At 42.6% G+C, this 26,590-nt stretch overlaps 2 protein-coding genes across 3 annotated transcripts in view; both read left to right on the top strand.

Annotated features, from left to right (window-relative positions):
- The window catches only part of Ifrd1 (interferon related developmental regulator 1), a 45,621-nt gene extending 20,720 nt beyond the window's left edge, over positions 1-24,901 (top strand). Inside the window, exons 1-12 of one of the 2 annotated variants that reach the window (XM_021664895.2) lie at positions 10,552-10,689; positions 15,733-15,837; positions 15,981-16,065; positions 16,806-16,930; positions 18,864-19,021; positions 19,412-19,462; positions 19,545-19,723; positions 20,290-20,398; positions 22,812-22,946; positions 23,674-23,802; positions 24,090-24,185; positions 24,582-24,901. In XM_021664895.2, coding sequence (XP_021520570.1) covers positions 10,602-10,689; positions 15,733-15,837; positions 15,981-16,065; positions 16,806-16,930; positions 18,864-19,021; positions 19,412-19,462; positions 19,545-19,723; positions 20,290-20,398; positions 22,812-22,946; positions 23,674-23,802; positions 24,090-24,185; positions 24,582-24,671 — 1,350 coding nt within the window. In that variant the 5' untranslated portion in view covers positions 10,552-10,601 and the 3' untranslated portion in view covers positions 24,672-24,901. Of the gene's footprint in view, positions 1-10,551; positions 10,690-15,732; positions 15,838-15,980; positions 16,066-16,805; positions 16,931-18,863; positions 19,022-19,411; positions 19,463-19,544; positions 19,724-20,289; positions 20,399-22,811; positions 22,947-23,673; positions 23,803-24,089; positions 24,186-24,581 lie in introns of those variants that run through there. The other variant, XM_060367408.1, reaches the window with a different exon arrangement.
- Positions 10,400-10,558, top strand: LOC132647245 (uncharacterized). The gene has a single exon (XM_060367412.1). It carries the CDS (start codon positions 10,400-10,402, stop codon positions 10,556-10,558), a length of 159 nt encoding a protein of 52 aa, XP_060223395.1.
- Positions 24,902-26,590: the final 1,689 nt, after the last annotated feature.

Raw genomic sequence — 26,590 nt, 5'->3', positions numbered from 1 at the left:
AATAGAGAGTTTTAACAGGGTGTCCTTGGACAGAAGTCTGTGGAGGCGGCATGCAGTGGGCAGAAGCCCTATGTTGGTACATTCTCTGTGCAAAACAGTGGATGACAGGACTGAGGAATCAAAGACACTTTCTTGAAACATATGGGTCTTTTAAGGGAGGTAAAGGGAGAGCTGAGTGGTTATTTTTACTCCACTCATTGCTGTAGACAGTGAGAATGCTAGACATTGTCAAATGTTATCATCATTTAGCAGAGATGGTTAGATGTACCAGAATTGGTTGGGATGCTTTCAGGCCCAAGGCAAAGAGATTAAATAACATTGAAATATTTGGTTAAATATTTGAAGTATTTACTGCTCATGTGTCTGGAGGTGGTGGGCAGTGCCAGTTACATGGCTGCAGGACCTCATCGAGGTTCTGTGCTGTTGCCTTTAGCCATTATGTGTGAGATTCTCTTGTCCTGTGGTTGCAAGTGACAACATCCAGAGAAAGACACAACTATCTCTTTCTTGAGAAGGACAATCACTTTCCCTATGCTTTCTTAACTCTAATACACCATTGGCTAGAATTGTGTTGTAGTGGATCCAAGGTCAGCCAACGAGGGATTAGTAAGAGGTATGACCAGTATCAGTCATACCCCAACTCCTGGAAATCACTTGACTCCTCAGGCGAAGTTGGCAATCTGAACAACATTAGAATTCTGAGAATGAACGCAGGAGATGATGTGGATCTGGACTGGACAATCATCAGCATCTACTCAGCCCACTACAGGCTGCGCTGTTCCCTGGGCACGTGGTCCTGGGTTGTATAAGAAAGCTGAAGGCTATCTAAACATGAGCCTGTGAGTGAGCCAGTGAACAGTGATCTTTTGTGGTTTCTGCTTCAAGTTCCTGCTCTGAGTTCTTCCCCAGATGGGCTGTAAACCTGTAAGCTGAAACAAACTTTGCTCCCCGACATTGCTTTTGGTCAATGTTTTATCACTGCACCAAAAACAAAACTAGAACTAAATGCTTCAGTGTGACAAATACGATAGTTCTGTTTGATGTAAGTATCTTTAGAATTCTTTTGACTGGATTCCTTCACAATAAATATTGCTAAAGTTCAGATTTGGCAGCTTGCTCATTTTCATTGCCAAACTGCCTCCAAGTTGCTACCAATCTGTTCCTACTGCCTTTCAGCTGAGAGTAAAAGACAGGCTTTGTAAGTCCCACCTGAGGATGACCAGACAGTTTCCTGGGAGACTAGAGCAAGAAAACAAGAATGCTTAAAGGACACAGGCTTCTGTTCTGGCTTACAAGAAAGACTGGCATCATGAAGAAAGAGCTTTAGCTTGAAGGTGCCCTCCAACCCTTATAGCAAAGTCATGTGGAGCCTGCCGGCTCTGGGTCTCTCTTCCTACAATCTTGTCTCTCTCCTCTCATCCTGCAGACTTGCTTTTGTGTTCTCCCGTGTCTCTGGCAGGCAGAAGACAGTTCCTCTTTTCAAATGAGGATTCCAGCCTGGTTTACAGAGTTCTGGGACAGCCAGAGCTACTGTCTTGAAAAACTGAAAAAGCAAAACAACAAACCAAGAGTTGCCTTATTTATCATTTATTAACTAGACAACTAGTTAACTAGTCTAGATCCAGCTAGATCCCAAATCTGAGCCACCAATGAGGTTTGTAGGAGTAACTCAACTAAACAGGCTTCCTTGCCTGTTTAGTTTAGTCAGTCCTTGTAAGTAAATCTGATCAGGGGGCTTGGAAAACACTCCTATCAACTCTTAGCCAAAAGATCCTCCTAAATTTCTCCCATTAGGCGAATTGTTCCTTTCTTTAGTTTAAAGCACAGACTATCCCATCGGCAGCGAGTACTCGGCAAGTAACAGACACTTCAAGATCTGATTTTTTATTACCATATAATGACAACAGAGCAGGGATTATTGACTCATTTTTCACACAGGGAAATAACAGCATTCAGGAGTAGGGACGCCTGCTCAGAACAGGGCGGCGGATCTCTGGGGTAAAGGAAGGTCCTCTTTGGTTTTGTTCTGGGACTTGTTGGTGGAAGCTGGTGGGGAGAGAAGCAAGAGCGTGACTTCCAAGTGGGCTGAGAGAGAAGGCCAGCCATGGGTGCCTCTTGTTGTGGGGGCTGCATGAGGCCTAGTACCCAGGCCCCTTTATCTCCTTGATCTTAAGTTCTAGCACTGTACTACAACTCTTGTTTTGTTTTGGAGACCGAGTTTCTCTTTGTAGCCTTGGCTGTGCTCCTGGAACTCACTCTGTAGATCAGGCTAGCCTGAATTTAGAGATCTGCGTGCCTTCAATCTCCCGAGCGCTGGGATTAGAGGCGTGCACCACCACCACCTCCCAGCTACCATGGTAGACCTTAACTGTGTGGCCAGAGCATTTCCTGGTGAGGAACTTGAAACCAACCCTCAATTCTTTCAACTTCAGTTTTCCCAGGGCTTGGCCAGTGACTAGTGGTGCCACAAAGATCATGCTGGGGAAGAGAAACAGCTGAAGGAAGCGGGATGGAGAGGTCAGGAAAGACCAAGCCAGTTTTCATTACGTTTGGTATGAAGCATCAAAGGTTAGCTGAGGAAAAAAAGTCCAATGACATTTTGTAATTGTTAAAGAAAGGATAATTCACATGTGTGCTGTTAGCACGGAAAAAGTCTTCCGATACGATGTCTGAATATTGATTTGCTATGTGGTACTAATGGCGCACAGTACTCTTCAAACACAGCCTCCTAGTATTAGTGACAATACCACAACTGTGTGAGATAAACATTCTTGTCTTAGAGGAGACTTGAACATTCTATTTTTTTTTTTTTTTTTTTTGGAAAATTTATCAGAGAAAGTATGCAACTTCAAAACTAAAGCCATACCCTCCTACACTCTCTTCAGGATGAGAGAGTTTTAATCAAACTTGTCGTTGTGTTCCTTCTTAAGGAAACAGACCTCATATTTAGCATACGGCATTATCATCATTTTTGGCAATGAGACAAACATCGCAAACACATTAAGAAAACCATGCAACCTAGATTGCAGGTCGCAATCCACTTAGAAATTACTTGATTGAATAATATTCTTTGAAAATAAAGTTCTGCTACAGTCTTGAGAGATAATCTGAGTGATCTAAATCTGCCATGAAATCATTAGACAGTCACTAATGGGGACTGTGGAAGGACATTGGAGGGCAGAGAACACTAAACAAAGGAAGATGTTGCCGTAATGAACCTTTCCAGGAGGAGTGTAAGCATAAGGCATGCCTCTTTGAAACAGGCAGTCAGGTTTCCGTGCGGCAAAGCTTGGCTGGGCACAGCCTTGGAAGCAGAGGGGCTGGGGCGTGAGGTATCTGTGACCTTGGTGAAGCTGGAAACCTCCTTTGAGTCCATTTCTTCATCTACAAGATGGCAAGACTAATCATTCTTGGATGTGGTGTTAAGAGAATTGCCTGAGATGTGTGAAAAACTTGTGTGTGCATGTGCATACGTGTGCACACACGTGAGAGCTGGTGGACAGCTTTGGGTGTCATGCCCCACGAGCCACACATCTGTTTCATTTGCTTTTGAAACAGCCTTTTACTGGGCTCAAACAGGTTATGATTGGTTGGCCCGTGACCCGAGGATCAGCCTTCTCCACCTCACACCCTGAGACTGCAGCAGCACCTCTGCATTCGACTCTTTCTTTTCTTCACTGAAACATGGGTTCTGAGAATCGGATTCACAGCCATGGAAGGCAAGCCCTCTTTTCTGTCTGAACCATCTCTTTAGCCCAACAGTGTGGACCCCCGAGGTATAAGTTCCACACACGCCTGTCTCTTTGCCTTTGAGGAAACCATTCAGATACATACGATACTCACTAGTTCATCGTAAGCGTGTACACCATGGCCATCCCCCTTTCCTTGATGAAGGGTTCAGCAGAGGATAAATTCCTGTCAATTACCAATCTTAAGTTCTGCCACCTTTTTTTTTTTCTAATCCACTCAAAGGTGCTTCATGTATCTGTAAAACCCGCTGTGTGCTACAGAATTTATTGACTTGGATTTACATGTATAGACCTTAGCTTTGATGGTGGAATAGACAAACAATACAAAATTATAACGTATGTGATTAATAATATTTTGCAGCAGATGTATGAGAACACTGAAGAGAGACTTTTAATCAGACATGCTGGGATGGGGCAAAGTCTACGGAGAGACTGTGGGTGATATTCTAGACAGAGAAGTGACATCAACTGTTTATCTATTCAGTCAGATTAAGTGAAAATGTACTAAGTTCCATAGCTTGCCTCAGCACTGGGTAAAACAGGCACTCCTAAGCTGAATGCTGTAAGCCAGCACTTGGGAAGCAGAGTTACAAGTTTGGCAAGTCTGGGTTACTCGGTGAATTTTGGGCCTCTCTGGGCTGCAAAGCAAGACCCTGTGTTAAACGGCAACAGTACAGTTTTATCTTTTCTGTAATTCTAACACTCTAGTAAGTGGAGGGAGAAAGCTGAACGGAGAGGTACTGAGAGGCGCTTCGCAGGATTAAGTCAGGCTGAGGGGTGGGTAGGGGGAGGAAGGCTGCTACTTTCGGAGGGAGAGTGGGAAGACTTCTTCTGGGAGGTGTCATTCCAGCTGAGATCTGAATGGCAACTGTGGGAAGCTCAAGATGAACAGAGCAGGAAGACAAGAGCTGTTACAAAAGACTTAAGCAGAGAATCCATTTTGCGGTTTTGAGTTGAATTAGAGTGGGTGAAAGAGGTAGGGAATTATATGACAAACCTGTGTGAGGACTAGATTGGGGCTGGAGAGCTAGCTCAGTGTCGAAGAGCGCTTACTGTTCTTGCAGAGGACCAGAGGTCAGTGCTCGGTGTCGAAGAGCACTTACTGTTCTTGCAGAGGACCAGAGGTCAGTGCTCAGCACCTGTGTGTCTGGCAGCTTATAAATGCCTGTAGCTTCAGTTCTAGGAAGTATGACAACCTCCTCTAGCATCCTCAGGCAACCCACATACATGTAACACACACACACATACACATGAATAAAAAATAAAAATGAAATCTTTTTCAAAAAAGAACTAGATCCCGCCAAACAATATATGGAGGGCCATGGAGGCATTTATTTCTACTTATATTATGCAAAGAATCCTAAGGAGTTATGACTAAAATCAAAGAAAACTTTCCATGTTTATGCCTTCAAGGAATACACATGTGCTAATTCTTAAATCAAAGTGCCCAACACAGAGACCCCATGACAGCTGAGTACTATATGCACAGTACTGTCTGATAAAACACTTATTTTTGCAACCATTATGGCATTATCTATCAGATGGAATGTTATATGAGAGCATATATTACCATGACAGTGAGATAAGCAGCAGCATAATGTTCAGACGGCAAAGGATCTTACACAAAATATGGGAGAACCTTGCCTCACAGGACAAATGATGGATGTCCTTTTTTCTCTCCCTCCCTTCCTCCTTCCCTCCTTCTCTCTCTCTCTCTCTCTCCCTCCCTCTCTCCCTTCCTTCCTTCCTTCCTTTCTCAAGACAGGGTTTCTCTTTGTAACCTTGGCTGTTCTGGAACTCACTCTGTAGACCAGGCTGGCCTCAAATTCATAGAGATCTGCCTGCCTCTGCCTCCCAAGTGCTGGAGTCAAAGGTGTACACCATCACTGGCCAAAGATGGACATTCTTAAGTTGCCTTTCTCATATCTTTTATTTATGCCCTCAGATTTGATTGCAAATGAGCATAGCACAAATATCTGTCTTCTTAACTCCTGAAAGTGGAGGTTATAGTATGACACAAATCTGGCCAATACAGTGTAGGTAGAAGTCTCTGGATGGATGTTCTTTCCTAGATGAAAATACAAGCCTACAGCTCTTGTGAGAACTGGGCCTTTTCCTAATCCAAAAGTCTGTAAGTCCATGTTTAGCTTGTGGTGCCAAGACATGGTATCCGATGCTGGACAAGTTTCAGTTGGGCATCTCATAGGCACTGTTCTGCTGGAGATGAACTCTGACCCCAAGGCCTAGCTGTGGGATTTCAACATCAAGTACCAAGGCAATTAAAGTTGGAAGTGGCTGGAAAAATTGTAATTTTTGTTCCACATATTCTACTGAAACCTTTCCAGAAAATATAAATGTCTAGTGTGTGAATTGTAGAAAAAGTTCAGTGGGAAGCATGCAGTTTCAGAGAAGAAATTCTGTCAAACCAACTAAAAAAAAAAAAAAAGCAGCAGGGGAAATCAGCAGAAGCTACCCCTGTTGTCTTGGTACCAGTCCTTGAGCACTTGGTGGTCCTAAGTGGCAACATGGACTGGAGGATCCTGAGAAACTGAAGTCAGCCAGGTCACTAAGGTTCCCACGATCAAAGTTCAGCTGGACAATGTGGAGCACGAGGATGATACTTCTGCTATCTCTAGAAAACCTAGGCACAAGGATGTTAATGTTTATTTTCTAGTTTTAGTTGTGAACATAAATGGTGAGATTTATTTCTAAGGAAAAAGGAAAGGTTGGAAATGTATTATAGATTAGATGCTCATGGGTACAGCACTTGAGCTGTACATACAAAAGCCCTGGGTTCAGTCCGCAGAACCGTGGCTACGGAGGAAGGCCGGCCCACAGAACCCACTCAGAACATGCTCGTTTTTCTTGCTTCCCCTCTCTTCTGGGCACTAGTGTTTATTAATTCTGTGATTGGAGAGCCACAGCTTGTTTAAACATGATATGTGTAATAGATTGAACTAAATAAACTGCAGGTGGCGCATAGCTTGTCTGGAGCTAATCTGTAGACATAAAACAATGTCACAACAGGGTTCTTTTCATCTAAAGTTTATCTCAGAACTCATCATACTGATACTTACATTTCATGTGTGTAATGCTGTGATACATAATTTCCTTTCTTCCCTCGCTCAGAAAAGTTATTTTGCAAACTTTTGATGTATTCTTGAGAATATGTATAGTACTTTATGTATAGCCACGAGGAATACAGGGATTTTGATTTGAGGTGAGCAATGTCACAACATGGTAGAAGTATTCACAGATGAACTTAAAACAAGTAGTCTATGATAAGGCAGGTTCTGAATAGGCCTGTCCAAGGAAAGCCTCCATGAAGACAAGGACACAGAGAGAAAACATCTTCTCATTCTCTGGTAAGGCGCTACTTTCAAAGTCCAGAAGCTATTACACCTGCGTGATGGCTCACAGAACAGCAAAAGGTGCTGCTCTCCACATCAAGCTGTCTGGATAACTAAGGGCTTGTGGTTATAAAGCATCTACAAGTGCACAGCTGCATGCTCCACCCTGCCCTCCCTGAGACACTTCCTTCATGTGAGCCAAGGCTTTTGGGTTTCAGGGGCTCAATGGGACCTGTGTCTATGTCTGCATCCTTGTTCGGTAGCCCTGCTCCGTGCAGTTTGCTTATTCTCCAGGAGTACACAGAGTAAAGCAAACGTTCATTGTTGCTCTTCACATCAAATCTTTGAGCAATCCACCTGTGATCTGTAGAGGCAGCGAGTGCTAGCAGACAATTACAAAGTTAAAGACTTGTGAGGAGGAAGCTTCATGAGGGTGATAGTGTTTGAATCAGTCTTGACAGATGGATGTAATTCTTAAGATGAAGATGGGGGTTTAAGACATTTGTTTTAAGATCAGGAACAATGGCACATTTACACAATGGAATACTACTCAGCTTTAAAAACAAGGAAATCATGAAATTTGCAGGCAAATGGTGGGGGAACTAGAAAAGATCATTCTGAGTGAGCTATCCCAGAAGCAGAAAGACACGCATGGTATATACTCACTTATAAGCAGATAGTAGCCATACAATACAGGATAAACATGCTAAAATCTACCAATGCTAAACAAGGAGGACCCTAAAGAGGAGGCTTAAATCTCATTCAGAAGGGCAAACAGGATAGACACCAGAAGCAGTGGAAGAGAGGGAACAGGATGGGAGTCTACTATAGAGGGTCCTTTGAAGGGATTCATCCAACAGGGGATTGAAGTAGATGCTGAGACTCACAGCCAAATTTGGGCAGAACACAGGGAGTCTTTATGGAAGAAGGGGCTGGGGGTAAAAGGACCTGGAGGGACAGGAGTTCCGCAAGGAGACCAACAAAGCGAAAAAAAATCTGAGCCCAGAGGGTCAGGCAGGGGCTGATGCACCAACCAAGGATCAGGCACTCAGATATAGCCGGTAGACAGCTCAGTCTTCATGCGGTTCCCCAGTAGGGGAGCAGGGGCTGTCTCTGACATGGATTCTTTTTTTTTTTTTTTTTTTTTCAATGCAGTTTATTCAGGAACCTTGAACAATCTACTGACCCTGGGGAAAGCCAGCCCACAGCTTAAATAGCCTCTAGGTAGCCAACCCCAGCATGCCTCGTGGGCAATGCAGATAGGTCCACATACATGGAAGCAAGCCAGATCCTCAGCCTTAGCCAAATATGGAGTTGTTCGTGACAGAGCGCACTCACCATCGGGAAGGTGGAAGGCGGAAACCAGCTCCATCTTTAAGGCGAGGCATTACGCAGCTCTCTACAGTTCCCCCTTTTTGTTTTAGACGCATCAGGCAAGAGTAGAGGTCTGATCTCTGATATTAGAAATAAATTGGGACTTTGTACTGATGTTCATTTAGGTGTCATCCACCCAAAGAGCATCAGACCCGTCCGATACTTTTTCACAGAGGCGGGACCTGGGGCACCAACCCGCATGCAATCAGACATGCTCTTCTCTGGGTCCAAAGCCACTGACCCAGAGTGCAGTGCTTAACCTCGCATCCTGAGCATAACATTTTAGCTCCCAAGCTTGGGGAGACTGTCTGACATGGATTCTGTTGCCGGTTCCTGGATCACTTGCCCATGACGATTCTCCCTGGCCAGGCCATACAGGAAGAGGATCCAGGCAGTCCTGATGAGACTTGATAAGCTGGGGTCACATGGCAGAGAACTCCCCCTTTCAGTGGACTAGGGGAAGGGAACAGGGAGGAAGAGGAAGGGAGGGTGGGACCTGGAGGAGATGAGGGAAGGAGCTACAATTGGGATAGAAAGTGAATAAACTGTTAAAAAATATCAGGAAACAAGGTGAATGATGAAGTCTAATTAAGTAACTGGAAATGAAGACCAGTTTAGTCCGGGGAAGAAGAAGCTATGTGGAAGTAGCAGGACAGGGCTGGGTTAAGAGGATCGGCCTATCTGTAAGGTCTGGACAGACACCTGAGTGAGTAATCAGCCTCACTGGCCATGAGACATGGACGGGGGACCTGCCATCAGCTGGGACTGTGTGTTGTTAGAGATCAAATATGACCTTGAGTTTCATTATAAAGCCAACTGCTGTGGAGAACACAAAAGGAATTACAAAGTGAATTTGGGGGAAGATAACAAACCAAGGGATATTCCGAGTATGACGGTTAAAAAAAAGGGGGGGGAGATTTAAGTTGAATGTAAGGGACAGGAGGGACTGTAGGGCGAAGTACTGTAGTCACTAGACATGGAATGAAGCTGAGCGGAGAGGTGGAGAACACAGTGAGTCACTTGCACGAGGCGAGTCAAAAGTTTGTTCTGTCATAAGGGCATATAGGAACGTACCAGCAGGCCCTGAGTACAGGCCTGATGTTGTGACAGGAAAAAAAGATCTGCGGAGCATCTTAAGAAAACAAACCCCGTTGCGATTACTGACATTTAGAACTCATGTATGTTTTGCCAGCTGCTAACTTACCAGAAGCTCTTATCCCAAACTGACCTCCTATAACTCACGTATGTTTTACCAGCTGCTGAGTTCTCAGAAACTCTTATTCCAAATCGACCTAACTGGCGGGTACAATCAAGGTCACGTTTTTGTAAGGAAATCTGAGACTGAACCACCAGTCTGGTTAATTGGGATTCTGGTCTAAAGTATGCGATCCGCGAACAATACAATGCAAGTAGCTGGAAGCACACGTTTGCAAGGTGGGGAGCACACGCCCCTCAACCCACAGGAGGGGTATGTTTATGTAAGGCAGAGGCCCCACATTTGCGGGGGAAAGGTTATTCCTCACGATATTCCATGCTGACGCTCATCACGCCGCATAGCTGCCGCATGGCTCATCGCGGTGACTACACCCGGAGAGTTCCAGGGCGGGCGCCTCGCAGGGACGAGGTCACGACGCAGTCGGAATGGGAGGAGCCAGGAGAAGGCCGCGCCCTCCCGTCTACTACACCTCCCAAAGCTCCACGCGGCCCCACGGCCTAGAAGCCCAGGCGCGGAGCGCACGCTGGAGCTCTGGGAATTGGAGTCCGAATGCAGGCGTCGCCCCAGTGGACGCCGGTGGGGAGATGTGCAGCGATTGGCCAGCGGGAGGTGGAGGCCCGCCCACGCATGGTGACGACAGGCAGCCGTCTGGCTACTTAAGGCGTCGCGGTCCGACCCACCCCGCCTTCGCTCCCGCGCTAGAGAGAAACATGTATCGTTTCCGCTCGCAGCTCTTCACGGGGATTTCTGCTGCCGCCGCCGCCGCCTCTCACCCGCGCCGCTCCTCGCCCCTCTTGTTAGCCCGAGAGTCGCCTCTCAGCCGCCCGCCGCACAGACGCACGAGTAGACAGTGCAGCTCCATCGGCTGATCCTCGCTGAGCTCCAAGTGTAGGCGGCACCGGGCGGCCCACGATGCCGAAGAACAAGAAGCGGAACGCTCCCCACCGCGGTGGCGGGGGTGGCGGCGGCTCCGGGGCAGCGACGTCGGCGGCCACGGCAGGTGAGGGGCGTCCCCGCGCCGGGAGCCGGCTGCCCGGCGGAATGGGAGGCTCCGGCCTGGGGCGCGGCGGGACTTGTAGTTCGGGTTTCGCTTTGGACGCCCGCGGCTGCATGGAGCGCGGTGCGTCTAAACTACAGTTCCCGTCGTGCTCCGGGTGCCGCGCTCGCGCGATGTGGGCTGGCACGCGGGACCCGCGCTGGGCCACCGGCCCGGGGGCGGGGAGAAGTGGGACCTTGGGCTGGAGGGACAGTCAGAATGAGGGTGACCAGGACTTGGCGCTCTTCCTAGAAGCCGCAGCTTGCTGTCCGGTCCTCTGCGGGACTAGAGATGGGGCGGAGCGCCGGTGGCTGGCCGCTGTTGCCGGACGCCTGTGTCTCTCGCCCCAACATGGAGTTTCTCGGGAGTGCCAAACGTCCGGCGGGTTTGGACCGGCTCTTGCGTCACGAGGCCTGGGCTGTGCGTGGCGGGGCCGGGGTGACGCAGAGGCGCGAGTGGCTTCCATCCCGCTGCCCCCCTGCGCGTGCCTCGTGTCCACTAAGGCGCGGTGGAGGCGTCGGAAGCGGAGGCCACCGCCCCACCCCAAGCGAGGCACCCACCCCTAACCCGGTGCCTGCGGAAACCGGGAGCCCCCCGCAGCCCTTGTGCCTCCAGCCTCGGAGACTGCATTCTCCTTTGTGTTGCATTCTATAGGTTCCGTGCGCGGGTAGCCGAGGTTGCAATTGGATGAAAGTTAGGGATAGTTGTTGTTTTTAAATACCTTCCATGCCAAGTCGAAGCTTTTTCTAGGTGGTTAATTGCTGAACTGAATGTGTGGTTCTCGGTTTACTTAACGTGGTTAAGGGGAAGAAAACGCCTCCAGCTGGAGATCCCTTCCACGAGATTGCACACAAGACATAAGTCCAGTAGACATAAGTCCAGTAGTCTAGGTAGACATCTCATTCAGTAATTGTTAAGACTGTGGAGTTGAATATTCATCGGAATGCCCCCACACTTCTCACACCAAGCTGATAGCCGTTAGTTATTGGTTGACATAGCTGCTGCTTGTGTTGCTCGTTCGAATGATGTTCATTAGAAGAGTAACTAACCAGTTTTCTTGTTAAGTATTGGAAACTGGTATTGTAAAAGTTCTAGAGGATTTGAAGAGCTCTGAACGCCCTTGGTCATGCTTTAAATGCTGACTGACTGGGAATATTATTACAGATGCAGAATTTTTTTTTTTAAGATTTTTTTTTTCTTTGCTCCTGAATGGATCGTGAAATTCCTTGTGAAGTTATAAAATACTGTTCATGTAATCGAGGGTCCTGTTTACCTCTCTTTAAGCTTTCCCTCCTGAGTAAGTAATGGAGATCTTTCTGGTGGAGTCTTAATAGTTTATTGAAGTTCACCTTTTTAAAAAAATGAAATGGAAGCAGTGGAGAAGCACTGACACTTTGGAAACCACGATGTTAACAATGGTCTCGCCCCAGACACCCTTTCTTTTTGTTTCCTGGCCAGCATTCTTTCTTGGGACACTTTTTGCCTCCAGGCTTGTTAACCAGCCATCAGACTTCACTGCTATTATCTTTACAATTCTGCACAAAAGAAAAGATATTTAAGCACTGCATTCCAGCATGTGCAATACAAGCACTGACTGAAACCTTGATTTTATTTCTCAGCATCTATAAACCAAAGTAATTGGTTTGTTTGTAAACCTGCAAGCTTTGACTTTTATTATCATAAAAGTTATCTCTTGGAAATGGAACTGGATGAGAATCTTTTCTGAAATTTTTTAACCTTAGTCGCATTGTGTATGTTTTACATACTAAGTAGTTGAGTCAGAGAAAGGAAATTATCAAAAAATTTGCTAGAAGTCACTTTTCCTATTGTTTAGGAGAATAAATTAAGAAATTCGATTAAAATGAATCTGTACAACAAAAGAGATGGCCAACTTTGGTTTGTTAGCGAGGCTCATGGATTTTTATGTATATTCTCCTTCTGAAGTAAATGGGGGTTCTAGGAAGCCAAGAACATTGGCCTCATATGCATGTGTTTACATAGTAAGCGCTGCTCTGATTTGAGAAGTGGATTTTGGTTTTGGTTTTCTTTTTTTTTTTTTTTTCCATTTTGTTTATGAAGACAGTCTTACTCTGTAGCCTGGCCTGGAATTCACTGTAGCCTGAGCTGCTCTCAAAGGTGCGTCCTTCCTTAGCCTCTGCTTCCTGGAGTAGAAAGCCACCAGATTTAGCATGAAAGGCAGGGTTTTTAAGAAAAAAAGTTTTGCTAGTATTTGAGAAATGAGGGTTTCAAATGTCTAGAGTGCCTGCTCATTATTGACACAGGGCCACAAGGTAAGCTTGACTTTGATCAGACATTCTTACAAGATGAATTTTCTTCCTTTAAAAGTGCATTTACTTACTGGTGTGAGTGTCATCACACCAAGACACTGAAGAGGAGGTCAGAGGACACATTTTCTGTGGGGGTTCAGGGGTTGATGAACTCAGGCGGATGGCTTGGCAGCAAGCTCCTTTTCCGCTGAGCCATCTTGCCAGACATTCCTTGCCTTTTCAAACCCTTTTCCTTGAATCATGAAGAAACCAAACTAGTTCGTGAAGAGACAGAAGCTTAAAGTTGTGTAAGAATAATCTTAAGAACAGGCCAAAGATGAACAATTTTAAATCACATTGGCTTGTATGTAAATATGGTAAGATTATTCAGAATGTACTCAGCTGTTAGTATAATTTGTCATGAAGAAAGATCCAGAAATAGGCTGGTGTTTCTCTCCTAAGTGCTGTCATTAAGAAATTTTGGCATCATTGCTTCTTGTATTCTCTGTGCTTTCATTCCTCCTTTGATTCAAGTTACTTTGGCATCAAGCAAGCAAATTTCAAGGTCACTTGTTAATTTAAAAATTTGCTAACTTCTCTGCATTGGTTAAAAAAAAAAGCAACTCTTGTTTAAAAGAAAATTAGCCCAACTTTAACAGGTTTAAGTTTTAGAGGATTAAAAAAAAATAATCTTAAAACCTATTAATCCTAGGATGTGAGAACCTGGGGTGGCAGGAAGATTGGCAGGAGTTGAAGATTAATCTGGGTTATATAGTGAAATTGGCTTTCAGAATCTTGTCAGCAAAAATTGGAATAAACCAGTAAATAAAAGTAAGGTAATAAACAATACATTTTAAAGAAAAATATAGGGACTTAATTTTCTTTTAGGAACTTGATTTTCACACCTGAGCTTATTGCTATTATATGTATATAGAAGTGTTAATAATTGTGCATTAAAATATTTTTGAAGAAATCGCAGTTCTAAAAATAGACAATCAAATATAATGCCCATTTATCTATATTTGATTACAGGGCCTCATAGTGATGAAATCAATAACCAAATATACTTACAGGCTTTTGATACTTTCTCTTTTTCTCCAGTTATTGTTGGGAATTGATTAGCAAAGAAAGATTATATATGGTTATGGGACACACTTTTAAAATCAGCATATCATACATACTAAGGTGATTGCATTGTGTTACTTAATGACCTCTCTATATCGGTAGAACACTCATAAATTTGGCTTATAGGACACATTCTTTGTATACTCCTGTTTAATGTGATTGTGTTTTGATATGCTTAGTATTGAAATAGATTTCTGTATTATTGCGTATAGATGCAAATTAGTGTGCTTAAGAGATAGTAGGTGAAATCTGTGCCAAAGGAAGAGGTTAGGTAATAGGTGCTATAGGAAAAGATTAGGTGAGTTGAAGAGTGAATGAAACTGTCCTCTGTTGTGTGGTTTGTGTTCCTTTTTCTGTACTCTTGTCAGGTGGTAATCCTAGCTACTCCTGCAGAGTATACTCTGTAATGTTTAGAAGTACCAGTTATTATAGGGACTTGGAATTTGATGTGGTCTTTAATTTTTACTGATACAAGAAATTGAATTCGGCCAAGTCAGGCTGCCCAGGTGACTTTATGGTCAGAATTGAGACTCATTTTATCTCAGGACTCAGTAATTCATTACATCGTAATTTTTAAATTAATATGAGATCCCTAAATTCTGAATTTATTCTTACGTGAAGTTGAAATTATGCTAGTTAATTTGGGGGGGTGGTTAATAGCATTGATATTTTTAAACTCTAGGATATGGTTGGAATCTTTATTTTACTTGAGCTTTAAGGCAGGGGCTCAGTGTATTAATCCAGCTGGACTCGATCCTGTAGATCACCCCTATGTAGATCAGGCTAGCCTCAAAACTCAGAGACCTTTGTCTCTTCCTCTGTCTTAAAGACTTAAAGGCTTATACAATCACAGCCTTATTTCTTTTTCCTTCTGGGAGAGAATTCCCAGAAGCTTGCAGTCCAGCTAACCTGCTGTAGTGTCAGACATCAGAACTGAGACCGTGTCTCAAACAAGGTGGAAGTCAAGGGTGGACATCCATGATGGAGATCTACAGCTCACATACAGAACATGCCACACACATACACACACGTGCCTTCTTCCCTACAATGTAATTTTAGCTTAAAATGTGCATTACTGCTCATGCCGGTAATACCAGCACTTGGGAGGCTTAGGTGAGGATTGCTGTGAGTTTAAGGCCAGCCTTGCCTTCATGAGTTCCAAGCCAGCTCAGGCTACACAGTGAGACACTGACTTAAAATGGGGTGGGGGTAGAGGGAGCAATTTAATTTGAACCTATCAAATACAAAACTTTTGCTTTCTCTTGTTACCTCTAAAACTGCCCCTTTTCAACTTGGTGCTTTAAAATAAAACACCTCTGGACCAGAGGCCATTTACTTACCAGTTAATGTTTACTGAAGCAGCCATTCTCATTGTTAGACGATGGATACAGTTCTGAAGTTGCTTTTTAATGTCCATCACTGGCCGGAAGAGGTGAATCAGCTCACTTTAGTTAGGAAAGTTACATATATTCTTTTTCAGTATAACTATCTCTTTGCGAAAAGACTTTATTACTAGTAGTGGTTAAGTAAGCTTTAGAGTGCCCAAGTTAAGTATTTGCATATATAACAAAAAAGAGAGAAAGAAAGTCATCTCTCTGTTGCCTTTACCCAATAGGTGGCCCGCATCGGACTGTTCAGCCTTTCAGTGATGAAGACGCATCCATTGAAACAATGAGCCACTGCAGTGGCTATAGTGATCCTTCCAGCTTTGCTGAGGACGGTAGGAGTTTTAAATGGACACTTGTGATTTGCCATTGGGAGATGACGTAGGTGGGGGAATTCTTTCTTCATGTGAGCTGTAGGGTTTCTTTTCCCAATCTGCTCTTTCCTGCTTATGTTACAGTGTTGGTTTCTGTTCTGTAGGACCAGAAGTCCTTGATGAGGAAGGAACTCAAGAAGACTTAGAGTACAAGTTGAAGGGATTAATTGACTTAACCCTTGATAAGAGGTGAGGTGGTAAAAGCTTCAGTTACTATTATAGCAGTATGTTTTTCTAAAGATTGTTTTGTTTACTTTGGATGATGTAATGTGGCCTATTAATGTGGGTAGTAACATGTCACTAGAATTTAGATTGGTTTATTACTCATTATCTTAGCATAATAGCATATATTAGCTATTTGATTGTAATTGAAATTGATTTGTTGCATTAAAAGTTGATCTTTTAATTAAAAATGACGAACTGCTTTAAGTTGCTTGTCCACTAAATTTGTTATGGGTATGAGAAACATCAAAGGTAAGTTTTCTTCCTGGGATCCTTAGAATTAAACATAGACATAGGAATCCCAGAAGACACAGGCTTGAGTATTAGAATTCTGGTGGTATGTGTCTCTGCTCTTGGATATTTGAGAGGAGGCTGACGGATGCGAGGATCACTGAGCTCAGGAATTGGAGATGGGCTGGACACAATAATGAGCTGGGCTTAAAGGGGTAGGGCAGACTGAAGTAATATGAATTATTAATATATGTACTACGTAGCACGTCTTACACATTGAAACTACAAATTGCTCCACAGTCATTTATGGTTGTGACTGATAGAAAGTACTTAAGCCTCTCATTTTGAGATGATGTGGGTGAAAAGCGCATAATTGAAAGATGCTTGGAGCTTAATGTCAGGCTCAGGGGTATAATTTGTTTAAGTCATTAGTTTGTAGCTAACTAGATCTTTCTTTTCAATTGTGTTCTAAATAGTGCGAAGACAAGACAGGCAGCTCTTGAAGGTGTTAAAAATGCACTGTCTTCAAAAGTGTTGTATGAGTTTGTTCTCGAGAGAAGAATGACTTTAACTGATAGCATTGAGCGCTGTCTGAAAAAAGGTAATGCCATTGTTCTTGACAGGCCTGTGCAGAAGGAATAAGGAATTAGCTCTCTTTCTGCAGTGATTTTTGCTAATAAACAAATCTTAGGTAGGATAGATTGTCATTCTTTGTTACCTCAGAAGTATTTGCCATTCTCAGATTGTACAAGGAAGGGATGAAAGCATCAGACTGCAATTTAGAGTATGATGTCAGAAGACGACATCTTTGTTTTTCTAAACATGGGAAAGCATTGTAAGAGTACAGCTCATTTTTCACGTAAAACAAAAGTTGTACACTAAAATAACACTATTGGCATATTGGAGTTCTGTAATTAGTAGAAACTCTGGCATTCCTCTTGTAAAAGATGACATGTCTAAGCAGAAAGAGAAAAGGCCACAAAGACAATCAAGTGTTCACTTTACAAGTGGACCTATGTTCATCTTTAGACTCCACATAAACCAGGGCAGGCGCTCCAGGGCAGTGAGAGACTGTCCAGAAAAACAAGGTGGACACTTGGGGAGATGGCTCAGGAGGTGAAGTGATTACTGAGCATGTCTAGTGACCAGATTTGTTCCTGGCTCCCACGTAAGATACTGGATGAAGTGGCTCAGATCTGTACTTCGAGCATTGCTGTGATGGAAGACAGCTCAGTAACAGAAATGAGAGGCTGCCTCAAATATGGCTGAAAGAGAGCGCTCCCCAGACCTTCACATGTATGTCCTGGTGCCAGCCCTCTCCCTCCCATAGTGACAGTGAGTCAGTTAACAAATTGAACATGCAAAGCTGTCCTCTCTGGTTTTTACTCATGGTTCCATGTACACACACAAGATTGAAGATTACATCTAACACCACTCAGCATTGCAGTGTACTGCAGAAACTGTTTGCATCTACAGGTTTCTTATTTTGCCAGATAAGTGTATTATAAAAATTACGTTCTATCATCACTTTATTTACAGAGTAACTCTAACATCAAAAATGTAGGAAGCATGTGTTGTTTATGTTGACTGTTATGTCCATATTCTCATTTTGCCTAGGTTGAAAGCTTGCTTGTGAATGTAGTTCTTTATCCACTGTCCCTTGGAACAAGGACAGGCTAAGGATGGTCTGCCTGCTCTATCTTGTGTAACTCTGCCACTGTACAGCAGAGCCAATTGTGTGGGAGATAGCAGTGTTTCTTTTTAAAGTGTATGGATTACATTGACACTCCCGTAGTGGGAGCTAGATGAGGTAGCTTTAAAATTGCATTCCCGCAGACTTAGGTTGTTTCTTAGGTAATGGTTTTGTGAGACCCCAGGTCTAAAATGTAAGACCTGGGGTCTCACAGTTTAAATTCGGCCTACATGTTTTGGTGCACACTTCTGATCCCAGTAGAGAGGGACAGGAGGGTCTCAAGGCGGGCCTGGACTACATAACAAGCTATTGGCCAGCAGAGCTACATAGTGAAACTTTGTCTCAAAAAAATACTTTTTAAGTTAAGCATTTGCTCAAATCCTCTAGTGCATATGCTTCTTTGAAAAATGATCTCCACTTATCTTCCGTAGTATTTTACTTTGATCCTGTATTTTGTTAAAAGTAATCAGATGGGGGACTGTGCAATGCTTAGGTTAATCTAGGGTTACTGTAATGCTTTTCGTGTGAGAACCTTAAGGAATAAGAAGGTAGAAATTGTCATGAAGCACATGCCTTTGCTAGGCAGGACTACATTCTCAAGTTGGACACCAGTCTATTTACAGATGAGGAATCTGTTTGGAACATCAGAGTAATTAAGCTAGTAAGTGTCAGTCTAAGATTTGACTGAGGTCTGTCCTAGGATTTGAGCACTTTGGGCCTGAAACACAGTGTGGGTTTTATGAATACAGATGCTTCCTTATAGTTGAAATTTTTGGAAATTGACTCTTTATAACTACTGAAAATAAGACCTGCCCTGTTTTCATCTCTGCTGCATTTGCAGGAAAGAGTGATGAGCAGCGTGCAGCTGCAGCGCTAGCGTCTGTTCTTTGTGTTCAGCTGGGCCCTGGATTCGAAAGTGAAGAGATTTTAAAGACTCTGGGACCAATCCTAAAGAAGATAATTTGTGATGGAACAGCTAATATCCAGGCGAGGCAGACTGTAAGTATGAGATTTAAAACTTACAGAGCTATCCATAGTAATGAAGTACTAAAGAGAGTTACTTGAATTACTTGACTGGATTTCTGCTTTGCTGCTTTGTGCTTCATGGAAGCTGCTCTATGTACACTATCCCCTCCAGTTTTATGAATTGTAAAGGAGGAAGACCCAAGAGGAACACCCACTCCCCTAACGGTGTCTTGCAGATCTAATGGCAGAGCTTGCTCTAAAACTCCCTGGTCTTGACTTCACTTTCTTTCTCTTCCATTCTCCTTATACTATGTGTGGGAATGAATGCAGGGAAGTAGTTGAGGATTTTTTCACATTGAATTTTAAGAGCAGATATATAATAAGGTACAGTCATTCATGTCTGTTTTTGTTTTTGTTTTGCAGTGTGCAACATGCTTTGGCGTTTGCTGTTTTATCGCCACAGATGACATCACTGTAAGCAGAATGATCTCTAACTCAGGCTAGTGCTCTTACTTTAGATAGTCGTCCTAGTCTTACTTCATATCCTTTCTATTAGGAGCTGTATTCAACTCTGGAGTGCTTGGAAAATGTCTTCACTAAGTCCTATCTTAAGGAAAAAGACAGCAGTTTAACTAGCAGCACCCCTAATACAGTGCTTCACATCAGCGCGCTTCTTGCGTGGACACTGTTACTGACCATATGCCCAATCAGTGAGGTGAAGAAAAAGCTGGAGCTGTACGTATTTTTATTCTCTTTATATATTTACATATATTTATTATTTTATGTGTATGGGTGCCCACGTGTATGTCTGTATTCCACATGAGTGGAGGCCAGAAGAGGGCTTTGGATTCCCAGAACTAGAGATGGTTGAGTATTATGGTGAGGGTGCATGGGACTGAACATGGGTCCTTCTGGAAGAGCAGCCAGTGCTGTTAACCCTCTAAAACCTTAGCTTCATTTTTTTTTAAAGAGATTTATGTATTTTTATTTTTAGTGTGTGTGTGTGTATGTGTGTGTGTGTGTAACGCGTGAGTGCTCGTGTCCACAGAGGCCAGTGGAGGCTGTCGGCTACCCTGGAATTGGAAGTAAAAGCAGTCTTGACTTGCCTGATGATGTGTTTATTGGCACCCAAATTTGCGTCCTCTGCAAGAGCTGCAGCAAGTGCTCTTTGCCTACTGAGCCATTTTTCCAGCCCCCTTTTACTTTTTTCATTTTTCACTAAAAAAAACAAACAAACAAAAAAAAAAACACATTTACTTGACATACCTGGTTGTACTCATAAAGTACCGACTATTTTCTAGGCATTTCCATAAACTTCCAAGCCTCCTTTCTTGTGATGATGTAAACATGAGAATTGCTGCTGGCGAATCTTTGGCACTTCTGTTTGAATTGGCCAGAGGAATGGAGAGTGTGAGTATCTAATTGACAGGAGGAGACACAGGACCATTCTTCCAGTGTCACTGTCAAAAGTAGGATTTGGATCATAAGTTTATTATCCAATAATAAAAGAACTGACTGGTTTTGAGAGTGTAACCTTTTAAGGGTGGCAGAGACAGTTGTAGAACTGAAGCCAGGGAGTGGTGTTCTACTCTGGCCAGCTGCCCCACTTGGCCCTGACAGTACACAGTACACTGCTGTCCTGTGTCAGGGTTTGTGCTGAAAGTCCTTGTTCTAGGAGACTTTTTACCTTGGGATACTAAGGTATTTGGTAACCCTAGTTCATAATCTTTATTACCACTATGAAGATCTAGGTAGTAATTCATGTAATGTGTTGGCATTTCAAATTGAGAATCGGGCTGCAGGGATGGCTCAGAGGATCTGAGTTTTTCCCAGTACATATATATTACCATCCATTCTTACGAGATCCATATCCTCTTCTGGTGTCTATGGATGCCAGGCATACTTATGGTGTAAGACATACATGGAGGTAAACACTCATACACATGAAAGTAAAGGAAAAAATTTAAATAAAATTGAGGAACAGCGTTTAGTGCCTGTCACTGAATCTGTAGCTACTTATTATCATAACAAATGAAAAAAATCAGTAAGGAAACCATATTAAATATGTGGGAAATTAGTAACTGAATAGATATAATTTCACCTTAGGTTACTTAATAGGTGCTTTTAAAAATGTTTATTTTGAGATTATAATGTAATTACATTTCTATTTTCCCTTTCTTCCATCCCAGGCCTTGAATACACCCCTTGCTCTATTTCAAACTCATGGCCTTGAGCCAGATGTAATGGCACATGCCTTTAATCCCAGGGCTGGGGGAGGCAGTGGCAAGTGGATCGCTTGAGTCCAAGGCCGGGTCTATCTACAGAGTGGGTTTCTGGACAGACAGGGCCACATAAAGAAACCCGTGTCTCAAGAAACCAAATAGAAATATATGCATCATGGCCTCCTTTTTTCACTAACTTATGTAATATGGACAAAGTTTCACTTTATGGAAACTTTTCTGTGGAGTTTGTATTTTTAAGGTTTAGTGATGTGTTTTGCTTAGGGATTCACCAGCTGTCCTTAGATTGAGTTTTCTCATTGCACAGATTGTATTAGAGTTTCTCAGCTTTGGTACTGATGGTTTTAGGAGCCTGATTACATTTGATGTGTGGACTAGAGGCTTCTTAGTGTACTGTAGGGTGTTTAGCAATACTCCTTGCTGGTGTTTACCCACTAGATGACATTAATGCCACTCTTCCTAATGTGACAAGAATATCTGTAGAGGAAGCCAGTGTCCCTTGGGAGATGCACTTGTTCATAGTTGAGAATCGCTGGCAGAGTAGCTTGCAGTTCTTGGATCCAGTTAAGATAATGTAGTGGATCCCTCAGGTTTTGACTTCTTACATAGATTTGAAAAATCGTTCATATGTTCTCTTAAACATAAGAGAACAAAATTGGTAAAATTTTGGGTGGAAAATTAGTTCTTAACTATTACTTGTTAGAAGTGAGTGGTATGACCTTAGGATTAAAATTTATTAGTATTTAAATATAAGGATAGTATAACTTTGGTCTGATGTAATAGTTACGTCTTACTGTAAGAGAGGCATAAGTTAAATTATTGGAGCATATTAGAAGAGTTAAAGGTAATCCGAAATACAGCATTAAAATAAAATTGATATATTAAAAAAGATTAAAAGCAGGACTATTACAATGATTTCAAGTGTATTTTCTACCAGTAGTATATCATTTTACATTTTAGACAGTAAAAGAAATGACACTTGGTCTGAAAATTTGAAAATGTCCAGAATCAGAAGTGCGTATTTTAGTAGGTTAAAATTAGACTAGTGGGAATATAAATAACAAACAAATAGAATTTGTGGTTGCTCACCTGGCTTTTATAAGAACTGTGCTTAGATCTTGGTACTCACTGAGTTGAATCATCTGTAACTGTTTCTAAAGTTGCAAAATTGAACACAAGAATAAAAATGACCCAAGTAAAGAGATATAAATGTATCCCCAGGTTAACAAAGAAACCCTAACTTCTCTTCAGTCCCCCTGTCCCGGAAGTGATTAAAGCAGCTTCTTGCCTTAAATTTAATTATTGAGCCATGTTTGTTGCTGTGTCTTGTTGCTTATCTGAGACAATGGCCATGACTAGGAAAAGTGCTGCTGATTAACTTGCACACCTGCAGTAAAAGAGAAACCACTGTCTATGGAGTGGAATTATCTGCCTGTTTATGTTTGTACAAATTTCCGTAAACAGCAAAATTGTGTTGCTTTATACAACTGGTAATGTTTCAGATTTAGGCTATTCTTTGATTATTCTAGAAGATACTGTAAAAGAAGAAAAGTAAGTGAAATAAAATCTCTGTCCTTGGTCAGGACTTTTTTTATGAAGACATGGATTCTTTGACCCAGATGCTCCGGGCTCTAGCTACAGATGGAAATAAGCATCGTGCCAAAGTGGACAAGAGAAAGCAGCGCTCTGTCTTCAGAGATGTGCTGAGGGCTGTGGAGGTAGGCTTGTACACTGCCAGAACCACTAGTCGCTCACTCTAAAAGGAGACTGCTTCAAACTGAACCTGACACTTGAGCCATTTTGCTGCTTAATTTTTGCTTTCACTCAAAATAATTTCCTTATTTAACAATGTACGGGAAGAATTCCTGGAAAGCAAAAGCACTTACTGTTTCATGAGGACTGGGGCAGTGCTTGTTTGGAGAGCACGTCCTTAGCATATGTGAAGCCTTCCTGGGATGATAGGTGTTTTGCTGCACCTGGCTTCACTTTCTTAGTAAACCCAGCTGAGCTTTCTTGGAGCTTCTGGTTGGTGGTGGTTCTCTTCCTTTTATGTGGCAGTTAACCTGCTTATCTTTGCTTACTTCCCTAGGTCCCAGCTGCACATCAATTCATTCAGCTCCCTCTTTGCCTTGGTCATTTCTTCTGTCCCTTCTCACATCCTAGATCGGTGCAAACACTTGACCTTTTCTTAACATTCTAAGTCCTTTTGACTCTTGAAGACATGCGGAATCCTGTGGCTTTGTTACTGCTATGTCAGTTGCGTCCTAACGCTTATACAGTCCACTGGGGGCCACTGTCTTACTCTTGGGACAGGAGTTGTTAGCCTGAGCATATCTTTGATAAACAAGTATCAGTTTCAAATACTTTCTATTATCAATATTTTTCTCAATTAGAAATTGTTTGGGCCATTGGAAGGCACATGATAATTCTGCTTCTGTTTTGTAGGAACGGGATTTTCCAGCAGAAACTGTTAAGTTTGGTCCTGAACGCATGTATATTGATAGCTGGGTCAAAAAACACACGTATGACACCTTTAAGGAGGTTCTTGGATCAGGGATGCAGTACCACTTGCAGGTGAGTAACATCCTTGCTTTAACTGAGCAGGGTGGAATCGCAGAACTGGACTGGATGTCCAGGAGTCATAGAATGCAGTAAAAATGCTGGAACATGACTAGTCTCTGTAAAAGCTCAACATAGTGTCCTAGGATTTAAGGCTTTAGAAAATGCTTTGCTTTCATACTGAGAAAACAGATAGCTTAGCTTCTAATTTACAGATAGCCTTATCGCTTCTGTACTCAAATTCACTGTATGTAGTGAAGTAGATACTTAATGTAGGCCTTACCTCTTTCTGTTTATTTTAGACAAATGAATTCCTTCGAAATGTATTTGAGCTTGGACCCCCTGTGATGCTTGATGCTGCAACACTTAAGACCATGAAGATTTCTCGTTTTGAAAGGGTGGGTTTTATTTTTTTAATAGAACTAAATTCACAGCTTCTGGTTTCTCTTCAGGTCTTAAGAGTTCTTTTGCTTTGAGAACTAATCACATTGAAGAGAAGTGGAACCAGAGCTCTGATTCTGCCTGGTGATAGGAAAGTTGGCATGCTTCAGTTGTATGGCACAGTAACTTAGTGGGGTGCCAGGCACGCTTTCCAAGAGTGTGTAAATAGTGATTGGCACCATTTCCTTTTTAAGACTTCAAAGTTTAAGTATAGTTTCGGTTTTTACTGAGGTGAGATTTCTGTGTGTTACCTTTCTAGTTCCTTTGCAGTTCTTGTCTTCTCCCCTAGTTTCTGTGTGCGTAAGAACATCTTGCCTTATTGACCCATGTATATTTTTCTTTTTTCATTTCAGCATTTATATAACTCCGCAGCTTTCAAAGCTCGAACAAAAGCCCGAAGCAAATGCCGAGATAAGAGAGCAGATGTTGGAGAATTCTTCTAGACGTCCACATTTAATGGCTGTTTTCTAATTTCTTTTATTATTTTTGCTACTTCTAATGTATATAAGCTTTTAGAGACAGTTTTTTTTATCTTGGGGTCAACTTAAATGATTTTTGATGTAGGGGTGGATTATACTTTATTTAATGTACAGTGTTCCAAATTAATGAATTCTGTTTATTCTCTGTAAAAATAACTGGTAACCACAAATAAAGTGTATAATGTTTGGTCATATTCTGTGTGGTAAGAAGGTTAACTTGTTTACACTCTGTTTATCAGGAGTCCTGACAGTGATACACACATGGCAGGCTATTTCAGTTGAAAAGTAGCTAGTTTTGGGGACTGAGTTCCTCTGGAAAACCTACTATAGTAAGTTTAAGTTGGAAGGTCACTATTTTGATTTTCCGTGCTGCTCAAGCCCTTGTGTTCAGACCTTGGGAATTGGTGTTAATTAGCCAGAAAGACTGCCAACCTTTGCCTCTTAACAGCCAAGAGCAGGACATGCTGTATGAAATCTGTGTTACTCACTTTGGAAAAAAAGGCTTTTCCCCACTGAAAGTGCTTCTTTCTTAATAGAAGAAACACTGATTATGACTGAGAGTCCAGAACAATCCAGGCAGGAAGACAGCTTTTTGAATATTTGGAGACAAAAGACAAAGCTGAGTACTCAAACACTGAGATGAAATGTAGCATTACATTTAGGTTATCAACTTCAAAACTGGCTGCTTTGTTGCCCACCTGAGCCATCTTGTAAGCATTTGACAGTGCTAAAACAACCACTAATCTATGTGTGCAGTTCAATGTGTGCAGTTTAGGTACATGGACTAGGTTTACTTGATGCAGAGGGGCGTGGTGCTAGAGAGCATCAGGTGGATTTTCCAGATTACTGTTCCGTGTCCCCAACAAATGGGAAAGTCTGGTGCTCCTAAGTGGAGATCTGTCTGTCTTGCGGCTCTCAGTTCCAGCCGTCAGCACAGCGGGGGACATGGTGGAATTCTGAGTGTGGCTTCATTCAAGGGAGGCTAGCATCATGGGAAATACTGCGAGTACTATTTCTCTCCCTGCACTTTCAGTCGTATGTGTATATATGTTACATGTGTCTACCCACAGGTCTTAGAATCCATCTTTTTCTGGAAACAGGAATCCTGTCTACCTCTCCAGTACTGAGACTAGCCAGTTTGATAATGTGGGTTCTGGGTATCAAAATCATGACTTGTGATTTCCAGACTTGAGCATTTACCCTCTGTATATGTTTTAATGATTTTTTTTTTTTTAATCACTGAAACAGTTTACTTGAAGGCTTCTAAAACCCACCTCTGTCCTTCAAGTCCCTTCTCGGGATGCTTCGGGTGTTTCTGTCTTACTGCCCTCCTTTCCTGTTTCTCTGTTACCCACCAATAGCAATGTCTTGGTTTACTGTTTGTAGGCCTGGTTAACTGTTAGGATAGGTGAGGAATTCTCACATCAGTTTTGGGTGAGTTAACGTTTGCCTTGAAGTGGTATTTACTTGTCTTGGAGATTTACTCATATACCCTAGATAATTGTCACCAGTTCTTCCCTAACCCAAATTTGTAAAAGTTGGTTCTTTGTGTATCAGTCAGCATAGGTTGGTTTCTCTCATCCAAGTGTACAGCTGTTTCCTTGAAACATTGATGTTATCCTTCGGATTTATTTTCAAATCGGAGTCCACACTGACCTCTTGCCTTCATTGATAGCTGACTTGGAATGGTGTTCCTCCTGTAGTATCTTAAGAATGAATGCAGAAGGCGTCACCTATTTTAAGGTCTCGTCTGAAAGCTAATTTGATTTCTGATTTTTCTGTGTAGAAAATCAAGTTCAAAATTAAACATCGGACTATTCAGATTCTGTTTTGGAAGGTTTGTTTTGATTGTGAGATGCTGAAATTTGAAACGAGTTTGGTTT

The sequence above is a fragment of the Meriones unguiculatus genome, chromosome 1 (assembly GCF_030254825.1).
Source record: "Meriones unguiculatus strain TT.TT164.6M chromosome 1, Bangor_MerUng_6.1, whole genome shotgun sequence".
Classification (NCBI taxonomy): Eukaryota; Metazoa; Chordata; class Mammalia; order Rodentia; family Muridae; genus Meriones; species Meriones unguiculatus.
Note: the sequence above shows the minus strand (reverse complement) of the source record. Positions and strands in the feature narration are given on the sequence as shown.

Bases quoted from the DNA above. Each gene is read 5' to 3' on its own strand.
- LOC132647245 (XM_060367412.1), top strand. From the start codon at position 10,400: ATGTATCGTTTCCGCTCGCAGCTCTTCACGGGGATTTCTGCTGCCGCC.